Source organism: Vigna angularis, chromosome 5 (genome assembly GCF_016808095.1).
Source record: "Vigna angularis cultivar LongXiaoDou No.4 chromosome 5, ASM1680809v1, whole genome shotgun sequence".
Taxonomy (NCBI): Eukaryota; Viridiplantae; Streptophyta; class Magnoliopsida; order Fabales; family Fabaceae; genus Vigna; species Vigna angularis.
Genome location: NC_068974.1, coordinates 39,798,513 through 39,811,096, shown reverse-complemented (window position 1 = coordinate 39,811,096; position 12,584 = coordinate 39,798,513). Strand labels below are relative to the sequence as shown.

Here is a 12,584-nt window from a genome sequence, read left to right as displayed (position 1 = left end):
AGAGGAATTAGGGTTTCATTTCATTTTTGCCTATTTAATTTGCAACCCTCCCATTCACAGCCTTGCTCGCTACTTTCTCTGTTCTTCAATTCCGTGAGTACTTGCATAATTTGGGCGAATTTCATCTTGTTTTTGAATTTTATTTTCTTTATTTTTTGCGTTTCTGCTTCTGCATTTGGCCGGTGATGCATGATCAAATTGTCCGTACCATCTGAGACTCTGTCTCTGACGAATGCTCAAATTCTTAAATCTGAGGCCTTTGTTCTTTCGACGTTTCTGAATAATAATCGTTTTCGTGTTAGTTTTTCGAATAGCGATTGGTAATTTTAGAGCATCAAATTACCAATGCCCTTTTAAATTGTCTGATTTCTCTTTTTCTTTTTTATTGTTTTCTATTTGTTTATGAAGAAGTTTTGTCTATGAAAAGGCAATAAATTAGAGTCTCTGAGTTGCTTATTCCATGGCGATATCAGCGCTGTACGTTGCCGATAAGAACTTTGAGCTGAAAAATTGGCTTGGGTCTCTGTAGGCTCATGCATTTGGATGTTCATACACTTTTTTTCAAATATTTTTTACAATTCTGTTTCTGAGACGTATGTTATTTAGCTTATGTCTTTCTTTTCAATTTTTACTTTTTAATCATAGGATTTCGTATGATTTTTTTTATCATTAATCAGATTTTCACCGAATAGTGAGATAATCATGATTTTTTTAATATATATAGAAACTTGATCTTAGGTTATAAACGTGTATATGCAACCTAGGTTTACCTGTCAATTTGATAATTTCAAATTGGTTTTAGAATTTCGAATGTCACTTCGTTGATTAGCTGTTAGTATTAGTTATTGAAGAAATTAAACACATAACTTAATAATAACTGAATTCAAAACAAATAAACATATATAATTTATCATAATTAGTTTTAGGAATTACTCTAATAATTACCTCATATACCAAAAAGACTCAGATTATCCCAATATACGTTGATGGGATATAAATGAAATGCCCAAATATTGAACAAGTATGCTTTTTAGACCAAATAACCTAAAAGAACATGAAAACATTAAGATGCTGATTCAATTTTTGAATTTTGCAAATCATATTTACACTTCTTCGTTTGAAGGTGTATCTCTTCTTGAAGGTGTATGCCTTTGATTTTCTTTGTTTGTGATAAGGTTGAATTTTAGTGTAAGGAATTGAATGAAGTCTATAACTTATTACCTTCAAACAATTATCACCCAGACAACACAACGCAATCATTATTCATTGAGGTGTTGGAAACAATTCAATTACAAGTAGAACATGAACAAAAAACTAGCACGAGAGCTCATGTTATTTCAAAAAACTAGCACGAGAGCTCATGTTATTTTACTCGTTCATATCGAATTGGAACCGAATTGAAAAACAAATATAGCACATAATTTTGATAGAACTTACAGTTTGAAAACATACAAACGATCTTATTAGAATTGTTACCTGAAAATATGTTAGTTTATATTAACACTTACAGATTGAACACTATAAAAGGCATGTGGAGTCTCCTTAATCAAAGTTATAACATGCTATTTTAAAGTGATCTATCTTCCTTTACTTTTTTTACAATTGATAAAACAACATAATTAAAAATTCTATCTGAAAAAATACTAACCAAAATATTGAATACAATAAATAAAATAAAAAATAGTCAAGTAATAGCTTATAGCTTATTCAATAACAACAATGATAATAATTAAATAAACAATAAATAAATATACATATCATTTATTATAATTGCATTAAAATATGAATTTATCTATATATCCGACAATAAGTAATGGTTGTTGTAACTATAAATACGACATAATATGTTATATAAATTACAAGACACCTCTGGTTTTATTTGATGAAAACATGATTAAAATAACAGTTATCACGTATATTTCCATACTATAAGTTGTATATCTTCATAAATCGTCATTTTGTCATTGGAAATCATCATTTTATAAAAGTTGCTATGATAATCTATTTTTTTTAAGCAGCAAAAATTTAGGTTAAGTGTTAAATTTACATGTTCTGCATACTTAAAAGTAAGTAGCAGTTTCAGCTATTTTTTGTCGTATCTTTAATTAATTTTGTTGTGTTGAATGCTAGCTTTAATTATTTTTTTTAAATATATAAAAAAAACATTTGACTTTTTAAAATAAAATAAAAATCACCCTTCCCTTAAAAAGTGATCTAAGCGTTAAACCCCTGTAATAAAATTAAAATAATTTCTTAAATAATTGAAACATAATGATAGACATTTAATTATTTGCAGCTTTAGCTAGAGAAAGAAAGACCTCTAATTATAACATACTATGTAAGTTGATGACATAGGAAATGAGTGATGGAGAAGAAATCACCGACAAAAAGTAAGGATTTCATTTGATAGGAGAGTAAGTGTAAGTACAACAAAAGTTAAGATGCAACAACCAACACTAAAATGTTATGGAGATTTGTCAACAGTTTCAATAACTGCATTGTGCCTTTGACTTATGCACTCTGATATTTGTAATTTTGAGCTCTCTTGTAAGCATGGCAATTTTACAACGGTTATCCGCGAATAAAATCCACGACGGATAGTAAATATCCGCAGATATTTATTATTCGTGGATAATAGATAGCGGGTATTTTAATATCTGCTTCTAAACGGGTCGGATACGGATAGTATACTATCTGCTACCCGCGAAAAAATAAAAATAAAATAATTTATATATTTTTTAATTAAATTAATTAAAAATAAAATAAAATTATATTTTATTAGGTTAAATTTAATTAAAATTAAATTTATATTTAATTTATATTATATTATATATATATATATTTTGTAATTTTATTTTAAATATGTATTAAATATTTCTTTTTTATTTTTTGCAGGTATCCGTAGATATTTTAAAACTCGCGGATATTTTTTAAACGGATACTCGACGGGTAACGGGTCGAGTAACGAGTACAATTTTATCCGACGGGTCGGGTTGTGGATAGACATTACCCGTACGTGACCCGACCCATTGTCATTCCTACTTGTAAGAGAAGAGGGTAAAGGCTAAGTTGGGTATGCACAATGTCTTCTCTGTATTTATCTTATTTGAAAAAAAAAAATTATTATTAGTTTTATCGTATTTGTTAGGTATTTGTAAAATGAAAAATATGAGTTTCCTTTTAATATATGTGAATATTACTTTTTTTCAACTTTAAATAAAATAATTAAAAAGATATTTAAAAAAATAAATCAAATTACTTAATAAAACATGAATGAAAATAAAGTGATTTTTCTAAAAATAAATTAAATGAGGTGCGCGAATTAAAAAAAAATCTTACCATAATACAAGAAAATAATATATTACGAAATCTACTTTATTATTTATGTTTATTTCGTTGACAAGTGTTCTTAAAACTAGTATTTTACTCATTTGACATTTTTAATTGTATATATGGAAATTATTTTATTTTTTGAATTTTTTTATTGTATTTTTTTATTGTTATCTTAATTGTATCCTTTTATAACTTCTAATTAAAGAACTTTGTCTTAAAAGAAAAGGTTAGAGAAATTAGAAGTAGAAAATCAGCTGAGACTGTTACAAAAAAGTGAGAGTATCATCTAGGTCTAGATAGGTGGAAAGAAAGAAACCATATTTTAGGTTTATGTTACATGGTATTAAGGTTTCATTTCCTTTAATAACTTTTTAACAATAAATTATATATTACTATTTTATTAAGTTTTGTATATTTAAAATAAATTAAAAAATTGTTAAAAAAATATTTTTTTAACATTAATATTATCCATTTTTAGTTCAATGTTTTTAGTGTGGAGACCGTGTTTGAGTAAAAAATGTTTCACCAATGGAAAAGAGAGATTATGATATTTTAACAATTTTTTGACAATAGACTATATGTTACTATTTTATTGGTTCGTATATTTGAAACGGACTAATCACACGCTATCACATATATTGTTATTAAAAAGTATATTGTTATTAAAAAGTTGTTAAAAAAGAGTTGTTAAAAGAAATATTTTCCAAAGATTAAAGATTATCCTTATAGCATAGGAAGTGAAGTTCAGCAGCAGAATACACCGCAACCACAAAGAAAAGTTGACAAATCTCAGGCCTAAGGGAGGATGGAGGATGGATGCTATAACATGGACAAAAGTTGTTAATTTAGATAATCTTATTATTCGAAGTTGTGAAATACTTAGTAAAAGTTTTTGCATATTGTATTGTTTGATTATGAAGCAACGTACTTTTTTTTTTGTACATATTTATTTTATTTCACATGTGTATATAATTTATTTTATTTTATTATTTATTTATTTTGTTTTTAAACTATTTGTTTATACTTTTTTTTTTAGAATTTAAAATTAATTGGTCATTTAATAAATTATTACTCATTTTATTTTGTTGATAAGTCTCTTAAAAATTACTTTTTTTAATCATTTGACATTTTAATTTTTTTTATTTACATTTATTTTTTCGTCACATATGCATGAAATTATTTTATTTATTTATTTATTTATTTTATTTTTAAACTAATCTTCCTATATTTTTTTTAATTTTATCCTTTTTATAATTTCTAATTAATTAGTCTTGTAATAAAATTATTAAAGAATACTTTAGATAAAATATTAATTATTTTATACTGTTCTTTTAATTTTGAAGTTTATCTATTCTTGACTTATAATTACTTGGTTGTAAATAAAATTAAATATTGAAAAACTATATATATATATATATATATATATATATATATATATATATATATATATATATATATATATATATATATATATTAATACAAATGGCTCACACTATCACAAAAAAAAAATTATTTCTCTAGCAATTTACTTTATTCTTTCATCTATTTGATTTATTTGTAAACTCTAATGTTTAGTATCTAATAAATCATTATTTTAATTCTTAAATAGAAGTTTTGTCTTCTCTAATTTAAAATTTTCATATGTCAATTAGACTTTATTATTTAATTAAATTATTATATAAATATATTTATTATTAAAATATTCTTCATATTTTTATTTTGTGAAAATTAAATTAATATTATTTAATAAATATTTAACATGAATCATATATCAATAGAACTTCACAAGGATTTAAATCATTCTATTTATTACAAAAATAAATTAAAAGAATGTACTTATAAGACTAAAATAAAATATAAAAACTAAAAAATTAATTATTTTAAAACATATTACCAACGAGTTTAGTATATATATATATATATATATATATATATATATATATATATATATATATATATTGATTAAACGTGTCTAATAAAATATTGCAAGTAACTTATATTTAAAGTAACTTATATTTAAAATAACATGTATAACAAACAAATATTAGATAAAAAAAACTTATAGTATTATTATTTTTTTATACTATTTTTTCATATTTGATTATATTTGTAATTTATAATTACTTGGTCATTTAAAAATATAAAATTAAAAAAAATATTTTACTTTTATTTTTTAAAATAATATTATTTAAAAAATAATATATTTACTAATAATACAAATTTTTTACAATGTAAAATAAATTGTTACGTAATAATTTTATCTTAAAAAATTATATTTGCGTTTTTTATATTAATTTATAACATAAATATTATTATAGTTGAATATATTTTATATTTTTAGTACGTAAAAGTTAAATTGATATTATTAAAAAAACTAACATTAATTATATATACGTATATAAATTGGCATACAAATTTACATAATTATATTTTTAATAATAAATTTAAAATATTATACTTTATAGTTTGTTTCAAATGCTTAAATTAGATATTTATAATAAAATAATCATACATTTTAATATTATAACTTTTTTTATTAATTATTTAGTTTTTTTTTAACTTGAAAGTGTAGAGTTTAAAACAAAAAGTAAAACTAACAAACTAATTATTTTAAAATATATTATTGATGTATTTATATTCTCATTATTTGAGTATAATATATATATATATATATATATATATATATATATATTTATTGATTACACAAAGTCTAGTAACATATTAGATCAATGTAGAAAAAAAAAACATTACAAGTCTAATAATATACACATTCTAATAATATACACATTAAGAAGATTGTGCATACATTAATTATATGCATATAACAAAATCATAATCGAATATAATAATATATAATAAATAAGTTTGTTTATATATTAATTAAATGGATATAATAAAAAAACATTAAATGAGATCTTTCATAAATTGATTAGATGAGTCTAAGCATATAATGATAAGATGAATATAGCAAAATATATTGAATGAGAACTAATTAAATAACATTATACATCAATTTTTTCATATAATCATTAGAAAAGTATAACAAAAAACAATAGATACATCATTCCACATATTAATTAGAAGACTCTAGAAATATTTATGAGTTTGTCCATACACTAATAAAAAAAGTTTAGCATCAAACACTAGACGAGTCTCTCTATACAATGATAAGATAAGTCAGTCAATATATGTTGCACAAGTTTATCTGTCCATATATAAATTATATGAGCTTATTAATACATATTAGATGTTCATTAACTGATAAATAAGTATTGCAATACACATTAAACGATTCTACACATACATTGATTGAACAACTATATTCATACACTAATAAAACGACTTTAAGAAAAAACACTAGACAGACATGTTTATACGCTGATTAGATAAGATTGTCTATATGCAAATAAGGTGGTTTTATTAATACACATTGGACGATTAGACGAGTCATACAATATACATTACACGAATATGGATATACATTGATTAGATGAATATAGCAATACACATTATACAAACGTGTCTGTATTGATTAAAAAAAGTCTAACAATACATATTAGACTAATATGCCAATATATTAATTAAACAAGTATACCAATACACATCATACGAGTCTTTCCATATATATTTAATCTTAAAAGAAATCATGGTATATCTACCTCAAGGAATTGAAGGCAAATACACATACACAAACAAAACATGGCTATGGGTGTGGTCCATGAATGATGAAGCATGGGTTACCAAACAGTGAATAATTAAACCCTTGGGCATGAGGTGTAAGAGAAGTTGGCAAGTTCTTGTGCTCATTCATTCACTCATCTTCAATAATCCACAAAGGTACAGAGTACATAGGCAATGATACAAACAAAGAAACACTAAACTGGAATTGCACACATTTGGACTGCTTGGACACATTTACTAATTTGTTTTTAATTTTGGCAAAACGTGGGAGAGAGATTGAGCCCCACATCGAATGTCACCCGCATTCCGCCAAGTAGTGAATGGTTTCCTTTTTCTCTAGCGGTGTAGTATCTGTCAATCGGTGCTATGGGCCACTGGGCCCGGGGTCCACCGTTTCTCCAGCCCATCACGCGTTGTTGCTGTCCGTTCAAGGGTAGCACAATAAAACTACATCATCCTCTTTTCCAGCAATCTCAATAAATGACACCAAATCCCAAAAATAAAATTTGCTTTTAGTATTTTTCAACCATATGATATCCTTTAATAGAATACTTTTGTTCTTAGTTAAATAAAAAATATTTATTTAATTATTAATTAAAATAAATAATAAAATGGTTTCTTTTATTTTAAGATAATTAAATAAATGTTTGAATAACGGTTAGATAATTACTTTAACATTAATTTCATAGAATTATATCTATATATATTATTTTAAATATACTAATGAAAACATATATAACTACATATAAAAAATATATTTTTTAATTATTATTAGAAGGTAATTACAAAAAAGATTGCAAAATCTAAAAATTAAAACAATTAATAAAATAATTTATATTAGTAAGGATAAATTTAACTCAAAAAATAATTTTGAACAATTATTTTTATTGATAGTTACAGAATATAACTTTATATTTTTTATTAATTATTGAAAAATAAAAATTATGTGTTTTGATATGATAAAAATATAAACATACATTTATTGAAAATTTCTCTAGTTAATAATAATAATATATTATTTTGAAACTTCTCTTAGACACTAACACATCTCCACTTTCAAAAGCACCCGATTTATTAACATTTGATTAAGTTTTACAATATTTTTTATATGGTTAAGAGATTATAATAGTTATAAAATTAACTATTTTATTACTGGGTATAATGTAAAATTTGAGAAGAAAAAAGAAATTGATTGAAATCAGTGAATGTTATGGATGGCTTACTTGAATGGAGTTTCCTTTATAACTTGGAGCATGACAGAGCAAAACCCAAATGGCTGAGACAAAGCTCGATCTGATCTCATGTTTCGGTTTTGACTATGTTTGATTCCGGTGTCTGAGGAGAGAGTGTGGTGTTATTGATAAGAGTGTGAGAAGTGGAAGTAACAGAAAAGATGAACAACAGTGGTGGAGGGACTTTGATGGGATTGAGCAATGGTTACTATGGGAGATCGCCATTCACAGTGTCTCAGTGGGAGGAACTGGAGCACCAAGCTTTGATCTTCAAGTACATGCTTGCGGGTCTTCCTGTGCCTCAGAATCTGGTGCTCCCCATTCAGAAGAGCTTCAATTCTATACCACATGCCTTCTTTCACCATCCCACATGTCAGTTTTCCAATCCTGTTTCTTTTCTGTACGATGAGCTCTTTTCAGCAATGGTTACAGTTTTTCCTGTTTTAAACAACTCAAATTTTAAGATTAGGGTGTTTTTGTTTTTGAGTTTTTCTATGTTTTATTATCATAAATGGTGGTGTCATGTATGTGAAGGCAACATCAATGTCTTTCTTTCAACCCTAAATGCTTCACATTGCTATATTTACCCTTTGTTCCTGAATGGCTTGGTGAGCTTATTAGGATATTCTCTTTACACTTTTGGAGGGTTTTATTTTTATTTTTGCAATTAAACTCACTAACCAGTGAATTCATAGTCAATTTAGGGATTTTTTAACTTTATGGATGAGATTCTTGAGACAGATTTGTGATTGCTTATGTTATACTATGATATTGGGTATTCAGTTCTGGAGATTTTGAACCTATTAGCTATGTAAAATGTGTGCCAAAACTTCCATTTTTGTCTTTTTTGTTGGGTGTGTTTGGAATGTGGGTAATGAAAAGCTGTGCATGACAAACTTTGCAGTGAGTTACTGTTCCTTCTATGGGAAGAAGGTGGACCCAGAGCCAGGGAGATGTAGGAGGACTGATGGAAAAAAGTGGAGGTGCTCCAAGGAAGCATACCCAGACTCCAAGTACTGTGAGCGCCACATGCACCGTGGCCGCAACCGTTCAAGAAAGCCTGTGGAATCACAAACTATGACTCAATCCTCTTCAACTGTCACAACACTTGATGTCACTGGTGGCAGTGGCAGCAGTAGAACTGTAAACTTCCAAAATCTTCCTGCAAATGCTGTTGGTAATCTCCAGGGTACTGATTCTGGAACTGACCATACCAGTTATCATCTAGATTCCATTCCTTATGCCATCCCAAGTAAAGAATACAGGTATAGAAATCCTTATCATATTTTGCATCTGTTGTTTGCATGGAGTTTGAAATTATTTATGCTACAAAGAATACAATAGCAAATATATCTTTAGTTAAGGTCGTATTGCTTGGTATATTCTATGGAACTGCCTTCACTTCTTCACTTTCTTGAATTTAAATATTTTAGTCTGAATTTGTGGCAGTTTTCTTTGATTAATTTGAGGATAAAATTCTGTATATGGGTGGTGACATATTTATATGGTGGATTTCTAACATTGTCACAGAGATCTGCAGGCATTATGACTAGTTGTTAGAATGTTATACTTCAGAAGTGTCTATTTCTTTCTGTCTGTTGTCAAAATAAAGTCCAGAGCTGTTGGCTGCCTTGCTTTGCTTCAGCTTCTGTATTTTTTTTCAAATATTGATGGGGGAATTGTAGTTTTCATTAATCTGAACTCATACTTTGTTTATTTTCGTTTGTTGTTTTATGTTACCTTTTCTAGTGTTGGATGATGCTCAGACATGTGGAATAGGTACTAGATTTTGGAGACCTTCATGAATCAAGATTGTCTTCAAACTGCGTCTTGTTGGGAACTTTGACAAAAAATGGTCCTCTAGTTGTCTCTTTCTAGTTTTTCATTTTCTTGCACTGATTTATTTCTGACATGCAAAGTGCAGAGTGAAACTGCTTTTAAATAAAATGTTGAGAAACATTTTAGGATGTCTACTGTATCTGTTCGTGTGGGGATGATGAGAAAGGTGTACACGGCATGGGCAGAATAATTACTCCTAATTTTGTTTGGGTAGAAAGAATACATAGTTTTCAATGCTGAACTACACGACTGTATCATCCTTTCTCTTCATGCCCTATTGAACATAGCTGTGTATTTTGTTCTGTTCCTCGTAGCCATATTGCTTTGTTCTTTCTTAAATTGTAAATTACAGATTATAAGACAAAAGTATTACTGTTCCTCTTAATATTTATGTGAGATTACAATTAAATATCAAATTGATAAAAATTTGCTGATTGTGGCAACCTGGGAATTTGTTCTAAGCTTTAACTTTAGCAGTTTAGCCAAATCTGGTTAGAAAGGGACTGCAGTCACTCACTCAATGAATTCAAAGATTTTATTGTACCCTGTGCAGTTTTAACTACTGGTATTTTTTCAACACCTTTGTTTTCTTATGTTTCAACTAATCCAGCTTAATTAGGATTTTAATTTAGTACTTTCATCATCTAATGGTGTTGTTTTTCTTTAATTCATTGTTCCTTCCACCATATTATTTGAATGTTGCAATGTCAGATCATTCAAACCAGTGAGTCCTCAAAGCTTTAATTTCATCGATTACTAGAACAATTGTAACCAACCTTGTCCAGGATACGACTCTTTGCATCATTCTTCAATTTGTCCTTGTTTCTAATGTCATGTAATCACCATCGTGATTATTTGTTAGTAAGCACCTTGTTCTACAGTGATGACAAGTTTCTGCATAATTTAACATGACTATTAAACGTTTTAGCAGTGTCAATAATATAATTGCTTATCTCTTGAACTGTGTGCAATTTTTCTTGAACCAAACAGGTATCTTCAAGGACTTAAATCTGAGGGTGGTGAACATATCTTCTTTTCTGAAGCTTCAGGAAGCAGCAAAGTTCTCCAAATGGAGTCACAACAGCTGGAAGACACATGGTCTTTGATGTCTAACAAAGTTGCCTCTTTTTCTACGTCCAAATCAAGTAATGATTCCCTGTTGCATAGTGATTATCCTCAAAACTCGTTTTTATCTGGTGAATATGCATCAGAAGAGCACCTGAAGGAGGAGGGTCAGTCTCTTCGACCCTTTTTCAATGAATGGCCAAAAGGCAGGGATTCATGGTCTGGTCTGGAAGATGAGAGATCTAACCAAGCAGCTTTCTCCACAACTCAACTTTCAATATCCATTCCCATGTCTTCTGATATCTCTGCAACGAGCTCTCAGTCCCCACACGGTGAGAATGAGATTCAATTTCGGTAAAAATTTAGCTTCTAAACATGGATTAACTGTTCTTGTAATTATACTGTTGCAGATAATTAAAAGCAGTCTTTGAAATGTTAATCAAAGGATCTAATAAGTCTGTCTTATTTGATGGGTGGATACTTGTTGAACCTTGGAATGTTATTGGCTTTGTATCTTATGAATGAACTACCTTGAATACCTCGTACTGAATGTTTTGTGCTGAATAAAGTTCTTGGTTTGAAATGTTTTTTTTTTTTTTGTGTTTTTCATTTTGTTTTTGGCACTTGTTCGATTTCATCTCCAATGTCAACATTTATACAATAACAAAATCCAATATGCAGCATTGCAACCAAACTTCAATGATATAATTCCAACAAAACAATGTAAGCAAGAAAGAAAATCGTTTAAACTGTGAAATGTAACCGAGTTTCAATAATGTTATCAGAAAACAACAACTTAGGAAGAAAAAACAAGTGTCAACAATAATACGTCGGAATACTCAAAGAGGCTTTTTCTTCCTGCACCCCTACATCGGGTTATATATTCTGAACACTCTTCGAATTAAGCTTTCTGGAAATTTTTAGAATAAGATTTACAGAAAAAAAGAGATTTTGGGGCAAAAATTTCAAAATACATAACCCTTTAAAAATTGAAAAGAAAAAAACAAGAAGCTTTTTAAAATGACCATTTTAAAAATTCCAGAAGTTGAGTTTTTTTTTCCTACATCCTACGATATCTTTACGTAACCCTCAAATTTTTAAAATGACCATTTTATCTTCTGTAAAAGTGATTTGGATTATATATTCTGAAAACTCTGAAAATAAGCTTTTCGAAAATTTTAGAATAATATTTTCAAAATAAAATTTTGGAATAGAATAAACAAGATTTTGAAATGGAATTTCCAAAATACATAAAATTTACTTTGGCATAAGTATTCTGAAATAAGATGTTTAGAATAATTTTTTCGGAATGTATACAGTGTTTTATGTTTTATACAATAAGTTGTCCAAGATATATTTGCGTGAAATATATTCTGAAAATAACATTTAGAACACGAAATACATTTTAAACAAAGTTTTTCGGATTAAGTTTTT

The 12,584-nt window shown here is 27.2% G+C and overlaps 1 protein-coding gene and 1 non-coding gene across 3 annotated transcripts; both read left to right on the top strand.

Annotated features, from left to right (window-relative positions):
- Positions 1-177: 177 nt before the first annotated feature.
- On the top strand, positions 178-259 carry LOC128196886 (small nucleolar RNA snoR117). The gene has a single exon (XR_008249292.1). It is a non-coding gene; the product is annotated as a small nucleolar RNA snoR117 (small nucleolar RNA).
- Positions 260-8,215: 7,956 nt separating this feature from the next.
- Positions 8,216-11,744, top strand: LOC108338960 (growth-regulating factor 4). 2 transcript variants are annotated; one of them, XM_017576051.2, is made up of 4 exons: positions 8,216-8,618; positions 9,151-9,511; positions 11,076-11,482; positions 11,561-11,744. In XM_017576051.2, the coding sequence occupies exons 1-4, from the start codon at positions 8,408-8,410 to the stop codon at positions 11,566-11,568; spliced, it is 987 nt and encodes a 328-aa protein (XP_017431540.1). In that variant the 5' UTR covers positions 8,216-8,407; the 3' UTR covers positions 11,569-11,744. The 2 variants fall into 2 exon arrangements, with proteins under 2 accessions (XP_017431540.1, XP_017431539.1); XM_017576050.2 differs by having other exon boundaries at positions 11,076-11,744.
- The last annotated feature ends 840 nt before the right edge of the window (positions 11,745-12,584 follow it).

Bases quoted from the DNA above. Each gene is read 5' to 3' on its own strand.
- LOC108338960 (XM_017576050.2), top strand. From the start codon at position 8,408: ATGAACAACAGTGGTGGAGGGACTTTGATGGGATTGAGCAATGGTTAC. The intron at 8,619-9,150 runs GTCAGTTTTCCA...CAAACTTTGCAG, and splicing joins CTTCTTTCACCATCCCACAT to TGAGTTACTGTTCCTTCTAT. The intron at 9,512-11,075 runs GTATAGAAATCC...TGAACCAAACAG, and splicing joins ATCCCAAGTAAAGAATACAG to GTATCTTCAAGGACTTAAAT.